The sequence below is a fragment of the Ctenopharyngodon idella genome, chromosome 6 (assembly GCF_019924925.1).
Source record: "Ctenopharyngodon idella isolate HZGC_01 chromosome 6, HZGC01, whole genome shotgun sequence".
Taxonomy (NCBI): Eukaryota; Metazoa; Chordata; class Actinopteri; order Cypriniformes; family Xenocyprididae; genus Ctenopharyngodon; species Ctenopharyngodon idella.
Window position 1 is genome coordinate 15618875 of NC_067225.1, and position 19487 is coordinate 15638361.

Sequence of the window (19487 nt, forward strand, 5' to 3'; positions counted from 1 at the left end):
ATTGCTCAAGCAGCTGATGATGGCAAGCAGAATTCAGACTTTTTTTTTTTTTTTTTTCCACAAAGGAACTGGGTCATTAGGCCATATTTTCAAAAGGGAAACTAATCCTCAGTGTTCGATATGTGTCCATGCATGACATGGGAACATATCAGTCATACATTGATATTAAAAAAATTTTGTAATTTACTGGATATTTAATTGTGCGTGTTCATTTCCCCATTATACCTTAGTCTTTATACCTTAGGGTTCCTGGCAAGGAGAGTCTTTGGCATTAAAAAAGAAGGACGGGATTAAGTGTTTTAGTTAAGAAATAAATTTGTACCTATACACTTGGATCTTTACTATATTTGACTACACACACAACTGTGGTGCAAAAGCCCTATCTGAGAGCCAGGCTTGGCCATTTAGGGAGGGATATTTCTGTACTAGACTGAAGTAAATAGGGCCGACATTATGCCCCTGCTGCAGTGACCTTTGGAGTTTCTACCACCCGGCCTGCCATTAACCTCATCCTGCTAAATACAGGTATGCAGGTAAATGGAGTGACACAGTGGTACTTTCTCTCTAAAAGTGCCTAGAGCTGGGAAACTCCAGCTTTATGCGTTTGGGGCCATGATTTTATAGGTGGAAGTGAGATGTCGGCTGTTCCCACGCATGAGGAATACAAATGTTTCTGAAGGGACTGACTGCAGTGCCACAGATCAAACAATTTAATGTTCATCTTCTCAGAGGAGTAAAAAGCTATTGTAATTAATCCTTTACTTGCAAAATCGTGTATGATTACACTATACTTGCACTATATATATATATATATAAGAAATTATTTTACTCAATAAGGATGCATTAAACTGATCAAAAGTGACAGTAAATACTTTTACATTGTTATTAAAAATAATCTATTTCAAATAAATGAATCTTTCTATTAATCAAAGCATCTTGAAAAAAAATTAAGCACCACAAGTGTTTTCAACATTGACATTAATAAGAAATGTTTCTTGAGGACCAAATCAGCATTATATTTGATTTCTGAAGAACCATGTGATACTGAAGAAGAAAAAAAGTAATCTTTTCCATCACAGGAATAAATTACATTTTTAAATATATAGAAAAGTTATATTAAAATGTAGCAATATTTTTACTCTGTTTTTCTGTATTTTTGATCAAATAAATGCAGGCTTGAGCCGCATTTCCACCGTAGGAACGTTTTCCCAGGAACTATAGGGACTTTGTGGTGGTACTCGGTGTGTTTCCACCACAGGAACCAGGGTAAAAATTCTCCCCTCAACACGTCCCTGCGCAAGAGGTAGTACTTTTTCAAAGTTCAGGAAGTTTCGGGGGTGAGACTGAACATGCTGATTGGTTGAGCTCACACAGCATTTTGATTGGTTGACTTCACGCAGCATTTTATTTCAACCACCACCTGATTCGGTGCATGCAGTAAGAGTTGTTTGCTATTCGAATCAACAGCAGAGTTTAAAAATATGGCCAATGGACCGCAGACGACGTTCAGGCTTTATTAAACTTATATGCGGAGGACGAAATCCAGCTGGAACTGGAAAGTCGTGCGCAGTACAACATCACCGGACTCTTCTTCACGGTACTTTAGACCGCGATGGAAACAGAGACACCAACAGGTCTGGGGGGAAAAAAGTTCCTGGGACAAATTGTTCCAGGTAAATTCGGTGGAAAAGCGGCTTTGGTGAGCATAAGAGACTTAAAAAATCTTACTGACCCTAAACTTTTGAACAGTAGTGTTACATTCCTGTTTCCTTTTGTTCTAGTTTGTTTCCATAGTTGCTGATTATGTTGTTCACCTGTTTCTTGTTGAGTGCCTCGTTATTTAGTGCCCTTGGTTTGTTCAGTTCTTCATCTGGTGTTATATAGTACTCTATGTTAAAGGTTGTTTTTTGTTTCTCTTGTGTAGTTCTCCAGTGCCCTCCTGTGCTAGAGTGTTTTGTTTTATTTAGTTTAATAAAGAAAGACTGCAGCTAACAGATCCTCTATTGCCTCATAGTGCCAAATATTAAAAATACTAGGTTCTGCAGTGGTGAGATTAACTCTTTTAACCTCAGGAGAGCAATACTACAGTACTACACAGGCATAAATCCTAAAAAATACCAATCCAAATATTAACATCCTACTCATTTAATGGACACCTGTCGTCTTGGAAAGCTCGGGTATAGCTGAATAATAACAAATAAATGGCTCCTTGTTTTCCTTATACAGGATTACAGGGTTTATCCTGAAGCTTTTCCACCGAGATGACATGTAACTCTATCACTAAAACTGACACGAGCACAAAGTAGTTCATCAATCAACCGCAAGAAGCTCCACTGATTACATCAATATAGGGCAGTAAATACAGCCTGACCTGTTTCTGAGTGTAGCGAGGGAAGATCTACTGAGATCATAACAACAAGGCTTTGACCTGGAGCTCCAAATAAAACAATATCAGAGAAATTAGAACAAGTGGGAAAAGTGAGACCATGAACACCTGGCTATGTTGGAAAGCATAAGGCAGTTATTACATACACATTATATGATAGAACATACACACTTCCTGATAGTGACATAAATAAAAAACCTTGATAATATGGCAAAACAATTTAGTATAAATATTTTTTGAGTGTGACTGTTACTGTAAAACTGTAATATATATATATATATCTTATATCTATATACATCTATATATTGATCTTTCATTCAAAAAAATCACAAAAATCTAACCTTTCATTGAAGGAAAAGAATTAAAAGTGGGTTTCCTCATGTTTATACTCCACAGGAGTATAAATATGAGGAAACACAAAGGCCAAAATTCCCATAATCATTCATCACAATGAGTAAAACCAAAGAATACAGTTCTGATGTGCAGCAAAAGATTGTTGAGCTTCACAAAATAGAAACTGGCTGTAAGAAAATAGCTAAAGCATTGAAAATCCCCATTTCCACCATCAGGGCAATAATTAAGAAGTTCCAATCAAGTAAAGATGTTACAAATCTGCCTGGAAGAGGACGTGTGTCTAAATCGTCCTAATGCACGGTGAGGAGGAACATTTAAGTGGCCAAAGACTCTCCAAGGATCACAGCTGGAGAATTGCAGAGATTAGTTGAGTCTTGGGGTCAGAAAGCCTAAAAATAAAAAAAATCAGTCAGCACCTACATCACCAAAAGTTGTTTGGGAGGGTTTCAAGACAAATCCTCTGCTCTCATCCAAAAACAAACTCCAGCATATTCAGTTGTCAGACACAACTGGAACTTCAAACGAGACTGGCTTCTATGGTCAGATGAAACTAAAAAGAGCTTTTTGGCAGCAAACCCACCAGATGGGTTTGGTGCACACATGGATAAAAAGTACCCCATGCCCACGGTTAAATATACTGCTGGGTCTTTAATGTTGTGGGCCTATTTTTCTGCTGGAGGTCCTGGACATCTTGTTCAGATACATGGTATCATGGATTCTATCAAGTACCAACAGATAAAAAACAAAACCTGACCGCTTCTGCTAGAAATCCAATAATGGGCCGTGGTTGGATCTTCCATCAGGACAATGATCCAAAACAAACATCAAAACCAACACAAAAATGTGTCACTGAGCACAAACTGCACCAACATTTCACTTAAATGAAAGGTTAGAATTTTGTGAATTTTTTGAATGAAAGATCAAAAGGATAAACAATGCAGATTTATTTTCACAGCCACCTTTGCTCATATTTACTAAGGGTGCCAATATTTGTGGAGGGCACTGTGTATATATATATGTATATATATATATATATATACTTGCCAGATAAATATGTACTTGTAAATGTGTAATACTGTATGTATGTAAAAATATATAAATGTGTAATATGTAGTATGTATATATACTTGCCGGATAAAAAGTATCAGTTATCATAGTATCAGTTAGTAAAAGTATCTTATTGACCCCAGACTCATAATTGCTAATTGCTTCTGCTTGTATTAGCATATGCTAAATATGATTGTAACATTGAAACATGCATTTTATGTGAAGCTGTTTTGAAACAATACGTATTTTGAAAAGTGCTATACAAATAAACTTGGACTTAAACATACATAAACAAGACAACAAGACTGAGAATAAAACTATATTTTGTTGGAAAAAGAAAACATCTACAACCCAATATATTGGGACCCAGCTCTTCTGCACAAGGAAAGCAAGATGGAAAATTCACTCAAAAATGGTGACACTGAATGCTCTTCATAATAAAGAAAAAAAAAAAAAGAAATTAAATTAAATGCAAAAAGAGATAAGGCAGAACGAAGAGCTTGTGCATGTCATATTCACAATACAAAAGCACCTTCAGAAATGACCACTGCATCAAGAAAAACACATTTGTCCAAATAACAACAGGCCACTGTGACAACTTAATACTACTTTTGGGAAACATTACAAAAATGTCACTTTAAAAGCATCACTCAACAAGAAAGCATGGCTGAAACTGCCATTCAAAGCATACTGTTGTTCAGATAAGATTGTGGTATAGCACAGTTGAAGTTCAGTTGCATGAGAAATCATTATTGATGCACAGGCGAGGATCAGATGTCTGGCTGGGTATATATCCAGACTGATGACACAGATGTGTAGTGAAGAAGACACAGTGAAGTTGTCTGTGGGACAGCAGCACCACTAGTTCACAGTAGTTTAACTCTGGCTGACGTCTCGAGACAGGAGCGTGGCAGTGGACGTGTCAGGAATATTTCATTAAGGCTGGTTCAGCTGGTCTGGTGAAGTTGTTTTCTGCCAGCTGTGTCATAAAGGCATTCCACACTCACTTTCATTAAATGCATGGCAATTCACAAGAGTATTACACACACACACACACACACACACACACACACACACACGCACAAAAAAAGAACAGGAGTTGTAAACATGGAATGACATTAAAATGCATGATTATAACAGTCACAAAAATCACTACAATCAGAGAAATCATTATGTGCTCAGTGTGCAGCTACAGAAAAATCATATGTGACCCTTCGTGAGTTTCTATTGCTGGTTAGATCCCAGAATGAGATGGCACAATGACATTAATGTTTGTTATAAAAAAGAGACAATGATAACAAAACAATCAGAAGAAATGCGTACATTAACGTATAAGGCATCTTGTAAATAATCATTAAAGGGTTACAATATATTATGTACCATGATCTGCAATAAAGTATTGTATCTATCATACACCGGGCAATAACACAATTCAGTGTATCTAATGCAAATTTTGAGGTTTTTTAATGTAAAATATGATCCCATTTACTGAAAGTGGGCATTTAAAGAATGGAGGTTCTGTGAAATGGGTGTACTCTTTACAATAAGGCTTAATGTGTTAAAATTAGTTAATGCATTATATTTTGGTAACACTTTACAATAAGGTTGAATGTGTTAACATTAGTTAATGCGAGTATCATGAACTAACAATGATATTAATTTCCTGATCCCTTGAAAACCCTTTTTCGTCTTTCACACATATATATATATATATATATATAGCAGTTGTTATGTCAAAAATCAGTTCTGATTTGGTGCTTAAAGGGTTAGTTCACCAAAAAAAAATGAAAATTCTGTCATTAATTACTCACCCTCATGTCGTTCCAAGCCTGTAAGACCTTTGTTCATCTTCGGAACACAAATTAAGATATGTTTAATAAAATATGATGGCTCAGTGAGACCTCTATTGCCAGCAAGATAATTAACACTTTCAGATGCCCAGAAAGCTACTAAAGACGTATTTAAAACAGTTCATGTGACTACAGTGGTTCAAACTTAATGTTATGAAGCGACGAGAAAAAAAATCTGTAACGCTTCGAAGCAGTGTTTTGAAATCGTCCATCACTAGATATTGTTGAATAAAGTCGTTAATTTGTTTTTTTTTGCCGCACAAAATGTATTCTCGTTGCTTCATTACATTAAGGTTGAACCACTGTAGTCACATGAACTGTTTTAAATATGTCTTATAGCTTTCTGGGCATCTGAAAGTGTTAATTGTCTTGCTGGCAATGGAGGCCTCACTGAGCTGTCGGATTTTATCAAAAATATCTTAATTTGTGTTCCGAAGATGAACGAAAGTCTTACCGGTGAGGAACATCATGAGGGTGAGTAATTAATGACAGAATTTTCATTTTTTTGGTGAACTAACCCTTTAAAGGGATAGTTCACCCAAAAATGAAAATTCTATCATCATTTACTCACCCTCAAGTTGTTCCAAATCTGTATAAATTTCTCTGTTCTGTTAAACACAAAGGAAGATATTTTGAAGAATGTTTGTAATCAGGCCGCTTTGGGGCACCATTGACTTCCATAGTAGGAAAAAAAATTACAATGGAAGTCAATGGTGCCCCAAAACTGTTCAGTTTCCCACATTCTTCAAAATATCTTCCTTTGTGTTCAACAAAACAAAGAAATTTATACAGGTTTGGAACAACTTGAGGGTAAGTAAATGATGACAGAATTTTCATTTTTGGGTGAACTATCCCTAAGTAAGATTTCTTATTATCACAGTTGAAGACAGTGGAAACCATTTTTCAGGACTTTTTATGAATAGAAAGTTTATTAGAAATAGATTTTTTTGTATTTTTTTTTTTTAATCTTACTGATCCTTCGAACTGTAGTGTATACTTCTATATTTTTAACATTTCAAATTGACGTAATTAACATTAGTTCATATAGTATCAGTGAGAATGAATTAACAACTAGCAATAGTGAAGTACATTTATAAATTAACATTAAATTATTAAATGCTGTAAAAAAAAAATAAAAATAAAATAAATAAATGTAGGAATCATGAACTAGTAGTAATAAACAATTATTACTACTAGTTCATGATTCCTAATGCACTAATATCAACGAATTGAACCTTATTGTAAAGTGTCATCCACATTTTGTCTGGTTAGTTAGGAAAAAAAGGGAGGAATAAACAAGGAAAAAATCTTGTATTACTTGTATTACTCTTAAAATGCTAATCTTCAAGTTTTGGCAGTTGTTGAACTTTTGAAACACAGCTCTCTTGGTTTACTGAGAGAAAAAGAAAAGGGCACGGTGTTGCGTGTAGTGATTTGACAGGAGCAGTTAGCTTTGTATCAGTCCATTGTTCAAAGAGTGAGTTAATGAGGGAGGGACGGAGCAGCATTGCGTCAATGTGACGCCTCCAAAGACACCTGTTTCCTCCTCCAGTGAGCACAAGCACCCTTCACACATTCGTGATGCTGACATTTCACCCCTCACAGCAATCCCCCACACTCTCTGCAACTGAATGCCTTTAAAAGCATCAGATGGGGTCAAAAGCACCACCGATGAGGCTCTGCTTATCTGCAGATAATTATTACAGAGTGCAGTCATTAAATGATCATTTCCTGTGCTTCTGATACTAGCGCGGCTGAGAACCGCCCACTCTGACCTCACCCTTTATGTGCAGGAGACACAACCACATCAATGGACACCATCACAAAGCAAACAACTCATCTGTGCTGTGCCCTAAAACTAAACTTCATTCATGTGTTGGTTTTGTCTTTGCACCACAAATGGTTTGTTTACTAGGTGCTTTGACGCTCCTTTTCATGGAAAACATGAACATTTCTAGTCAGGAGATTTGTGGATACAATCAAATAATGGCTTGGGGTTTAGTTCACTTTAAGTCGAATAGGGAATCATATTCTCTCTATTAAAAAAAAATAACAATAAAAGGAACATCAAAACACACATCAAGAGTTCAAGTATCCCACTACAATATAGTGCAGGGCTTTTTATCTTTAAAAGGGTTTTCTGAAGCTGGGATGCCCATAAGCAGAGGATCATACTTGGCATGTTCGCTGCAGTAATGCATGAGGTCTGCAGAAGCTTTAGACACCTGCAGAGAAGAGACACAATGTGAATTTTGCGAGTTTTGTGTACAAGTAAATGAACTATTACTTAGTCATTAAAGTGATAGTTCATTCAAACATGAAAATTCTGTCAATTCTATGACTTTTGTTCTTATGCAAAATGCGAAAGAAGATAAAAATAAACATTAGTGGTGTCCAAAACAATACTGAATCCCATCGACTTTTATTGTATGACAAAAAACACTAAGACCTTTTTACAAAATACATTTTTTTCCCCATTCCACAGAACAAACAAGTGTATAAATTAACAATTAATTAGTCATTAAAGGGGTAGTTTATTTAAAAAAAATAATAATAAATCTGCGCAAAACACCCCAAAAAAAAGTGTGAGCCTTTGGTTAACCAGCTCAGGTCTCTAACCACTACAGTACCACATTTCAAAATAAAAGTCATCAAAAGTATTAAATAACTAGCACTGCCAATTATTTCAAAATTTTCATCAAATTATTACATTTAGTCAAATTATGGGTAGGGAACAAGGGGTTCTCCAATGTCCTAGCTAAAACAACAACAACAAAAAACATAAATATATATTAAAAAATATATTTTTTATACTAAATTATTTCTACCAATACCATGGTATGTCACAGTACATTTTTGCAATGATAATGAACAATTCATTTACCTTTATTCTCTCTATGTTAGCTTCTATCCGTAGCTGTTGAACAGTCCTTCTGGCCTGGGCTATATTATTAGAGCTTTGCATCTTAGATGACATCTTTGATTATCTTCACAGACCTGGATTGAAAACAAATAAAAAAAAAGTTGACATGCACTCTGCTTTGTTTCTTATGAGCAGCCAACAGCAGAGTTACATTTCACTCTATCCCATGATTCATGAACTACATACAGCAGAATTCTCATGCAAAACATGTGCAAGACAGGATATTTGTCTGTATGTACATAGTGAGACAGCAAAAGCTCTCTGATGAGGTACTGAGGGCCTCTTTGACTCTTACAGTGGGTGGGGGTGTTTAGTGTGTCAAATCCCCAGTGAGGGGCTTTTTCACTGGGTCTGCAGCCTCTGTATTGCTTTACGACTGCAGGAGGGAGAACCAAAGCAAGCTGTGTGTGTTTTAACAGAAGATCAGTCTCTGCAGCTACTGACTGTTCCTGCAGAGCACTCTTTCCGTTTAACCATCGTCACCAGTTACTCTGCCAACTCATCATGCACAATACACACATGTGCACAGGCACAGAGAGACAGAGTCAGTGGTGCAGTTGCTCAAACAGAAGGAGTTGTGCAATACAAATGGTAGAAGAGGAAATGGTTTGAGTGAGGCAGGTGGTCTCTTATTGATCAGGAGATAAAGAGAGGATGGTAAGATTTCTCACTTCCTAACATTAGTGAGAAATAAAGCAAGGTTTTCATAAATCAATACAAAAAAAATTGGTAGTAGATACCAATATTAGTAAAACTTCACAATTGCACAGCAATAAATAAATAAATTAATAATATGGAAATAAAATAATAAAAAGGAATTTACATATAAATCAAATAACTTAATAATTAATTTAATAATATAAAGAAAATTTTTATTTATATTAATAATTCATAATATAAATATAAAATAAAAAATATACAAATAATATAAATATTATATAAAGGTTACACTTTTTGTCACAAGTTGTCATTGTTACAGTATAATTACACACATAAAGGGATAGTTCACCCAAAAATGAAAATTATTCCATGATTTATTCACGCTCAAGCCATCCCAGTTGTATATGACTATCTTCTTTCAGACAAACACAGTTGGAGTATATTTAAAAATATCCTTAGTCCTCCAAGGTTTATAAAGGTTGTTAAGCTGCAGCAGGTGTAAGTGTCAGTTTGGTGACAGCCATACGCATATAAAGTTTTAAATAAGGATACTTGTCTTACACAAACACATCGATTCACTTCAGAAGGTCTTTATTAACCCTCTGGAGTCGTATTTATTTATATATTTATTTATTTATTTATTTATTTATTTATATCATTTATATTATTTATTTATATCTTTTATATCATTTTTTACTTCAAATTAATACACCACTATGTCCAACTGCCTTGAGCGCGCGCACGGCACCCGGTGCGTGAGGTGTGTACGCGCTCTGGCGTAGCGTACACTCATTGTTTACACAGAGCACAAACCTTGTAGGTACGACAGCTAATCAAAATGGCACTTACTTGCGCCTATCCAGATTGTTCAAACCGACTTAAAACTAAAAGATTACGTTCTCTCGTGCAAAATCATTCGGGAGTGTTGGCTTTCCACGTATTCCCAACTTCTGAGCCTGCTCGCCTGAAGTTATGGTTGATGGTTGAGGGTCTGCAGCGATCATTTTTCCCCTGATGATTTTACATACCCAGGAGAGGATCACGTACGACTTAATCCATCAGCTGTGCCTATGGTTTTTCTTCATCCAACTGAGGTATGTGAACAAGATCTTTGTATTTGTCCTTTTTATTTGTAAAGCTGCGCTTACAAAAAGTAACAAAATAAAATGAAGTTTTGATGTAATAAAACCATGTTTTTTAGTGGTTTACTTCCATTTGTATAACAACTGTTGTACTACAGGCACCATGTTTAAACTACGCCAGGGCGCATACACACCTCACGCACCGGATGCCATGCGAACGCTCAAGGCAGTTGGACATAGTGGTGTATTAGAGGTAAAAAATTATATAAATACTGTTCGGTTTCTCGCACAAACCGATTGTTTCGTGTCTTAGGACATCAATGTGTCGTCACGAGCCGCAGGGTTTAATTTGTATTTGTCTGTGCATGTTTTTTTTTACTCTCATAGATTTTGTTACCATTGACATGCATTATACGACTGACAGACTGCAACGGTTGGAGTTAAAAATCATCATTTGTGTTCTACTAAAGAAACAAAGTCACCTACATCTTGGATGCCCTGGGGGTAAGCAGATAAACATCAAATTTTCATTTTTGGGTGAACTATCCCTTTAAGTAAACTTTATCGTAAATATTCAAGAAAACAGTCAAAAAAAAAAAAAGATCAGAGAAATAAAAAGAGCATTGCATTGTTGTCTATTTGTCAATATCATTGTTTCATTAACGTGAATGAAATAACAGACAGCAGCAGGTCTTTTAGCTTCCGCTGTAAACAGTGCCATTGATAATTTTGGAAGTGGTTTTGTTTTCATTGTTCATGTCTGGTGTAAATGTCAGTTTTGACAACAGGGGAAATGTTTGTTAGAGTGACTTCCATATTGCTACATGGTCAGCTGCATAATCTCTAGCACAACAAACCCTTATATCCTACTTCCTGAGAAGCCCAGACACAGCTTTATCAAGAATTCAGAGGAAGAGTGTATAGTTGTCTCCCATCCCACAGGCACAGGTCTGGTATCTCTACACGGAGGTCTGTATTGGGGGGTGACCTTATCTAGTCGCACACCAGACATACTTAGAAGGGGTTAAGAGGTTTGGATAACAACTAGTTGTTAATGTAGTGACATAATTAGTGTGAGACAGAGGCCATAGTTGCTCCCACAAGCCCTGAGGTCAAGGGGCCATCCATACATTACGGTCCAGAGAACACACTGCTTAGCTGCAGCTTAACAAGCACAGACAAAACATGACGCCTCTGACGACAGCAGTTTACTAACAATTACATTTTCCGGACAATAAAGCATCCCAGGTTGCTAATTTTAGTTTAATGAAGATTTGTTCAAATCAAACAGGTTAAACTCTTGGCATCTTTTGTTTAAAGGCACAAAATGACAAAATTGATTAACAATGCATGTGTTTATATGCACATTTACAATTGAGCTACAAGTACATTTTGTGTATGTCTCTGTCTTCATGTCTCTGTCAACGTATACAATTTGTAATCGAAAGAAACAACACTAAAAAATTAAATACACAATGCTGATAATTGTGGTTGGGATGAACTGTAATAAGTATTTAATATGTTTGTATGCGCTTTAAAATATTTCAGTTGGACTAAAACAATAATTCTTCTTTTTAATGTCTGATTAATGCTGGGTACACACCACAAGATAATCGGGCTGATTTTGGGCCGATTTCTCCCCTTCCGACAATCCTAGATTATGTCCCAATTATCTTGATGGTTCTACAGATTATCTTATCAGATTTTCCTGTGGTGTGAGGTGTGTTAAGAGTGACTGAATCTGCTCGGAAGAACGTCGGAGGCGCCCCGATCGCGAATCGTAAATATTCAACATGTTGAATATTTATGATCGGAAATCCTGATGTGTGGGGGGAACCCCGAGGACAAACGTGCGCACGCTCTGGAGATTATCACGTGAAACGAAACAATATCCAATCAGAAAGTGAGCTGACAGAAGACAGAAGCATAACAAACACAGTCATATGGCGCAGCACAAAGTTAAATAGATTTGGACAGCAGAGATGGAGGATCAGCTTGTTGATTTGTGGCAACAGCACGAGTGTTTATACAACGTGTCCTGTAAAACATACCAAAATCATTCCAAACACTATCAACGCAATTTCTTCCTGCCTATTGTCCGTCATGTTTATTATGAAGTTTTGAGAGATTTTGCGAGATTTCCTGTGTTCACAGTCGGGACTCTGGTTGAAATTCTGTTTGTGTGTGGTGTGCTGTGCTGTGCTGTGTTTGTCACATCACGGCACACCACACACTATAGGAGCAAAACGGTTAAATCTAGGATTTTTTTGTCCTCATTTTTGTGGTCTCTCACATTTTGAAAATAAGTTTTCAAAAATCTTTTAGTGTGTACCCAGCATTAGTCTGAAATCATACTAGTCTGAGTTTTGCAAAGTATAACAAACCTAGACAATTTGATTTGTCCAAGGACAGATTTTGTTCAGTTGATCTCAGTCAAGGTTGAGTAATGCAGCTCTGCAAAAGGACACAGTGTTCCTGTGAGGTAACGGTTCATTTGCTCAGAGTGGCTTCTTAGGGACAACGAGTCAATTTTCTGCGTACGCAGCATAGAGAGTAGAACTGTTATGCAGACAGACATGGCTCAAGAGCTGTGCCAATCAAACTCCATTCACCATTCACACACTGGTGACCTCTGACCTTTCAGGTCGATTGTTGTTATCCACTCACACCAGCTAAGCAGAGGTTCACGTATAGAGACAGAATCAAGATTACAATATGATTAACCACCAAAACTAGCGCCAAGCGAGCCTTCAAGAGCCCACATCCGTTTCATTAACCCACTCACTCCTCTCCCTGCAGTATAAATGATTAAAGATGTGTATGAATGTATAAATAGCAAAGGAACAGGAAGAGGGGGCGTCTGTATGCCTGGACTCAGCAGAGAAAAGGCTCGCTAATAACTGCATATCCTGACCCACGGGATTTCATTTATCCCTCTCACGTTGCTCTAGAAGTTGTCCTTTCTGTGCTGGGAAGTCAGTGTGTGACATTTCCACCTCTATAGTGCTGTTAGCGTATGTCCTCTGCTGTCTACGCAACGGTGACTTTGAATCATCCAGCAGGCAAACCGCTGGCTTAAATGTGGAGTGGACACAGGATACTGGCCAGTATAGCTGGCCGCTGAGGAGAGAGGACACTCGAAGTGCACTGAGCTGTGCCGCACGGCTCATCTGGATGTCTCGACTGTAATTACAGCTTTAGAGAGAGAGACCCAAGAGTCAAGCACACTCCAAAAGCTCGGGCTGACGCCGCACCCTTCAGTCTTTTGTTAAATCTCTCCCCTCTGCCCTCACTGTGACCCTGCCCCCAAAAACAACTGTGACATTTCAAGAGTAAAGGCCTGTTCTCACCAACACAAATGTTTGGCATGTTTTGGCAATTCTGTTTGTTCAGACCAATACGGAAAAAAAAAAAAAAAAAAAAAAAACGCAAGATGGGTTGAATGAAAGTACAAATTCACTCTCTTATTATATAGCCATATTGATATATAATCACAAAATTTGGGCCAAATTGCGCAGCCCTAAGCAAGCAATGTAAACCTGTTTTTTTCTTTTTCAGATTTTTTTCCTGAATCATGCAGCCCTATTAGAACAACTCTCCGTAAAAAATCCTTCTGTCTGAACAGGTGCATTAAAGGATTAGTTCACTTCTGAATGAAAATTTCCTGAATTTACTCACCCCCAAGGCCTTCCAAGATGTTCATGTCTTTCTTTCTTCAGTCGAAAACAAATTAAGGTTTTTGAGGAAAACATTACAGGATTCTTCTCCATATATAGTGGACTTTAGTGGGGTTCACCGGGTGGAAGGTCCAAATTACAGTTTCAGTGCAGCTTCAAAGCTCTCTACGCGATCCCAGACGAGGAATAAGGGTCTTATCTAGTGAAACGATCGGCCATTTTCTAAAAAAATAAAAATGTATATACTTTTTAACCACAAATGCTCGTCTTGCATTGCTCTGCGATGCGCCACGCATTACATTGAAAGGTCACGCGTGACGTAAGCGGAAGTACCACGGTAGGGTGAAAAAAATCGTCCGACATCGTTGTTTTACCTTTTTTTTTTTTTTTTTGTAAAGGGCGTTTGGCTTAATCTTTGCACGTTCACTTTGTAGACACTGGACCGGTGCTTTCGCCTACGTCACGCATGACCTTTGTAACATGATTACGTCATGCATGCGGATCGCAGAGCTAGTGCAAGATGAGCATTTGTGGTTAAAAAGTATATATATTTGTATTTTTTTTAGAAAATGGCCGATCGTTTCGCTAGATAAGACCCTTATTCCTTGTCTGGGATTGCATAGAGCACTTTAAAGCTGCATTGAAGCTGCAAATTGGACCTTCCACCTGGTGAACCCCATTGAAGTCCACTATATGGAGAATAATCCTGGAATGTTTTCCTCAAAAACCTTCATTTCTTTTTGACTGAAGAAAGAAAGACATGAACATCTTGGATGACATGGGGGTGAGTAAATTATCAGGAAATTTTCATTCAGAAATGAACTAATCCTTTAACAGCTTTCAATTCATATTAAAATGTTTGTTGCACTGAATTTTCACACTGAACATTCATAATGAGGTTGGATGAAAAGACGCAATAAAGACTGAATGAAAAGCAGATATTTTATTGCTGGTGTTCATCTATGGACAGATGTGGAGGTCAGGAGGGGTTTGTCTTGCAAACGTGTAGAAAGAGTGTGAGAGACAGCGAGTGAGAGGAGAAAAAGAGAGGGGACTGTAACCGGCTTTGAAGTGTGTGACTCAAGCTGAAATCACTAACAAACAACAAGAGGAGGAAACTAAGTAAGACCACCAAAAGGCAGGGTACAGACCACCTTGGGTCCCAGAGCAATACTGCTGCTGACTGAGCTGCCCACTGGGCCACCCACACCTCTGCAGACAGGCCCACTCCTCCCTCCCACTCTGGCACTGCTGTTGCCTGCTGGATCTCAGCCAGAACCAGACGGCTCCAGCCATCGGCCCAGCCTCTGATGTAGCACTCCAGGAATAACAGTGCGCTGGCACACTGAGACCACCACAGTGGCAGCACAGAGAGTGGGAAATGCCTTTCAAATCTGTTTTACAAATTGTAAATTAAATTTGTACATTTTCTGAAGAATACAAGTCGCTGCAATGCTAGGGTGGATGTTTAATAAGGGTTGATGTGGTTACTAAGGTATTATGGGTGGTTGCTAGGGCTTTGCAAGGTGGTTGCTAGGGTGCTCTGGGTGGTTGCTAACTGGCTTCTGTCGGGGAAGAAAAAAAAACAAAAAAACCAAAGTTTCAAAAATGGCTTGGGTCCCTCCGTCAATTTAACGGTTTGTTCAAATCTTCTCAACAAGCTGCATGATTTAAGGAACCGAATGTAATTAAATAAAAAGATTTTATGGCAAGCAAAGGCAAGAAAACACATTTCTAAGAAAAAACCTTTAGGACAGCATGCAAAAACACATACAATGGATCTAATATAGTCTGATTCACAAGCAAAAGACTCGTTTGAGCCAGTTCTGTTAATTAATTGCTAGACTTCGTTGATTAATTAATTGTAAGACTTAGAAACTCAGGAAATATTGGCCTGAATAGGTCAGCACTGAATGAAGTTGCTTACTGAACCAATATTAAAGGTATAGTTCACCCAAAAATCTTTACATGCAAATTTTATTACACAGATATATATATATATATACATATAGAGTACGAGAAGGGTATATAAATTCTTTAGAAAAACTGTTATGAGCAACATAAATGATTTAATGTTGCTTGCCTCAAATAACCTCCTTATTTTAAGCATGAAAAAAAAATGTTAAAAATGCATTTCTCAGTACTACTATGTGCTCTCTGCCGCAAGAATATTTGTTGGTAAGTACACTACAGTACGCCTTTCACATTAACGTTATTCAAATTCACATGCAGTACTAGAAGTTTTTTTTTTTTTTACACGACTTGAGGAGAAATATGTATACAGCTGCGTTTCCAATGCTCAGACAGGAATTTGTCGGCTGGTCGTACCTCACGAGAGCCCTTGACCACAGTGACAGCCCAAGTCTGACTGGACCACCATCGCTGGGACAGAATCCAGCAAGTATGCACATTAAGTCTTCAGCATTCTGAACATAACGTCTTAAGATGTACATGAATTGAGCACTGTGCTCCTTAATGACTGGGTGGAGGCATGAGCTACAAAGTTCTAAGAAGAACAAGCTATTTTTTATCCCCTGTCCCACTATGTTCTTTTGGCAGGTCTATTATCTCTCCTTCACACAGCCTGATTGCTAAGCGACGGTTGTGCCTAAAATTGTGCCTTGTGCTGCCGTAATACAATAAGGCCGTTGAGTCCTGGACGCACAGTGCACAGAAAGGACAATGAAGACTGTGCTATCAGAGAACCACTGCACTCCAGCTTGTAAAGTAGGTGATAGCTTACGGCTACAGCTAAACATGGTAGGCCGAGGTAACCAGTTTAACAGCACCCTCATGGGAGCTAATCTCAGAGAGCCTGATGTTATCAGACAGACAGGCTGCAGCCATGAAGCATGGGGAAGAAGGGAGATAGTCTCTCTCACAGTGAGGCAGGGCTTTGGAAAGAAAAAGAAGGGGGTGAGGAGTGTTGACAGAGGTGTACGTGCATGTGTTTGTTTAAATGGAGAGCTGGGAGTCACAAAAAAAAATCCCCACCCACATAAAATTGGCAAACTGCGGCAAACACTTTAGCGCTGACTATGAAGGTAATTCTATAGATAAGAGCACATTAAGATACTTGATTATGACAGACAAAAGATGACAGATTGCTGAGTGAATGCCTTAGAGGTGTCAGGTATAGGTGCTCAACAGAGGTTGTTTTATTTACAGTGTGTACTCGGGACATTTAGCCTGTGAGTCACAGGCTGATAGTTTCTCCCATGTCTCCAGAGTGTCTCGGACTGAGGGAATGAAGAAAAGAGGTGAAATGCAAGAGCACACCTACATCCCTGACACATCCGGGACAGTAAGGCTCTAACGGCTCATATACAGTATAGCAATGTCATCATGTCTAATTCAGACAATATTTGGCTGTTTTTTTTTTTTTTTTGGCTATGGCTGTGTTTACATTCTCAGTGTTTGGGAACTGAATTTACGTACAGGTATGAGTCTCGAAATGTCCTGTTCACACAGAAAAAATAAATAAATAAATTGTAAATGCAATCTATCTAGAACCATTTAGTCACCTCTGAGCTGCATTAAACAGTCTTTGTATCTAAATGTCATTTCAGATGAAGCTTCTGTGCCACTTCTGCAGTGCAAAGATGGATTTTGTTGATACTGATTTCAGTTGATTGGTAACAGCTTTATAGTGTCTTAATATTCTAGTTTAATTTGTAGATTACATTTAAGAATTGGACAAAAGATGATGCATACATCCAATAAGGTTATAAACAATTGCCATTATAAAGGTATACATCCTGTGGAAATTCATTTAAGAGGGCAAATATCACCCCTTAATAGGAAAGTTAATTGCTGTCACTACTGAAATAACTATTGCACAGAATATGAAGAATATAAAAAACTTTGTGAATCAGCTGTTAAACCAAAGCCAAACCACTATCGAGTAGGTTTAGGTGTAGTGTTAGTGGTTTGATATTTTAAAACGTAATGGAGCTTTAAGCTTAGCGCTAATCACTGTACATTTCAAATCAGAACTGCGGTGATACGTATAAAACCAATGTAATAAAAATGTACCATATTCACGTTCATCTGTTTCGGAAAAAAAATGAACACGCTTTTAGCACCACTCAGTAGACATTTCACATTGAAACTGTCACAAAATGTACATGGCGCTACGTATTTTCATTTTGCAAAAATGTTCCCACAGGTATGTTTTTCTAATGAGCCTGGGCTGGAAAAATGCTGTTGAAATTTGAAATCACCAATACAAACGTGCCCCTACCCAAAAGGATCGCACCCCCTCTCTTGATAGCGCCACCCCAAAATTCATGAACACGCTATGCGACACAGGCACCTCCCCCCTAATGAGTGTACACGCCTCTTACTGCTGATTGGCAACAAGTGTTTTGGTGCTGGTCCAATCCATTTTCAACAGAGTTTCTCAGAAATCGCTTACTGTATCTTTAAGCAACACAAAATATGTGTCTTTTAAAGCTTAGAAGCTTGGCTTTACAGTGAATATAGGGAATATGACCATTACTCAACAAGGGCTTTTAAATTATTACATATTAGAAGTGCTCTATTTTCATAGTGTGAAAAAATAACTGCTTTACATGAGAATGTGATCTCATAGTACATAGACTTGTGTCATATATCATTGAAAAGGTCTCAGAGACCAAACTATACCAAATGTATAAAAATGCAGCCGATGCACATGTAATACACATGATGCTTTTGCGCCACGATTTGGTTTGGTTTAACTTCGCAAAACATTAGTAAGCTACAGTAGATCGCATATCTTTATTTAAAGGAGGTGGTCTCGAACAAGCCCAAACAAAACATAAGACAATGTGTAGATCACGGAGTGACATGACATGCTGCTTGGCTAAAGCTATAGGACTTCCAGGATCCGATCACATCGTAATCATGACACAGTGTTTTCCAACGTGATTTGATAGTTCAACTAATGGAAACTAGATCTTGAGTATGGTGAGCTGTTTCACAGCTGAAACGTGCTTGGGTTGGTTAGGAGCGCTGGAAGATCATCACTCGTCAACCAGGCTCTTATTACTTGTTTTATTGTGTCGTTTACACAAGTGTAACAAATGTTACAAAAGTAGTTCTTATGTTTGATAAATTCACTTGTTTGGAGGGCATTTTGGACGCTTGGTTTATTATGCTTCGAAATAAATGGCTAGCCTACCTAATCCATTGCATGGCTTGAAGACATTGATAATACATTAGTTACATTAATACACTAATAATACATTAATGCACTCGCTTCATTTTTTCTTGTGTGTCTGCTGCACGTGTTTTGCACATGCACATGAGAGTTTTACCAGAGTCTACAAAACTGATGGGAGCATCTCCAGTGGTTACCTGCAACATGCTAGACACACGTAAGTGCAGCACAGAGTGGCTCACTCGCACTTTATGATGTGACAGATAACTATGGTTCTGTTCACACAGCAGGAGTTCGCTTAAAAAACGGTTGTGAGTCCTGAAAATGTAAATAACCGAACTATGTGTGCAAACACAACCTTATTA

General features: G+C 37.8%; 1 protein-coding gene across 2 annotated transcripts in view; it reads right to left on the reverse strand.

The window, feature by feature from the left end:
• Window positions 1–7653: 7653 nt before the first annotated feature.
• gng12b (guanine nucleotide binding protein (G protein), gamma 12b) overlaps window positions 7654–19487 on the reverse strand; it is a 60850-nt gene continuing 49016 nt past the window's right edge. For both annotated transcript variants that reach the window (XM_051898330.1, XM_051898331.1), the window contains exons 2-3: window positions 8522–8634; window positions 7654–7862 (exon numbers count right to left, since the gene is read on the reverse strand). In XM_051898330.1, coding sequence (XP_051754290.1) covers window positions 7737–7862; window positions 8522–8614 — 219 coding nt within the window. In that variant the 5' untranslated portion in view covers window positions 8615–8634 and the 3' untranslated portion in view covers window positions 7654–7736. The remainder of the gene's footprint in view (window positions 7863–8521; window positions 8635–19487) is intronic.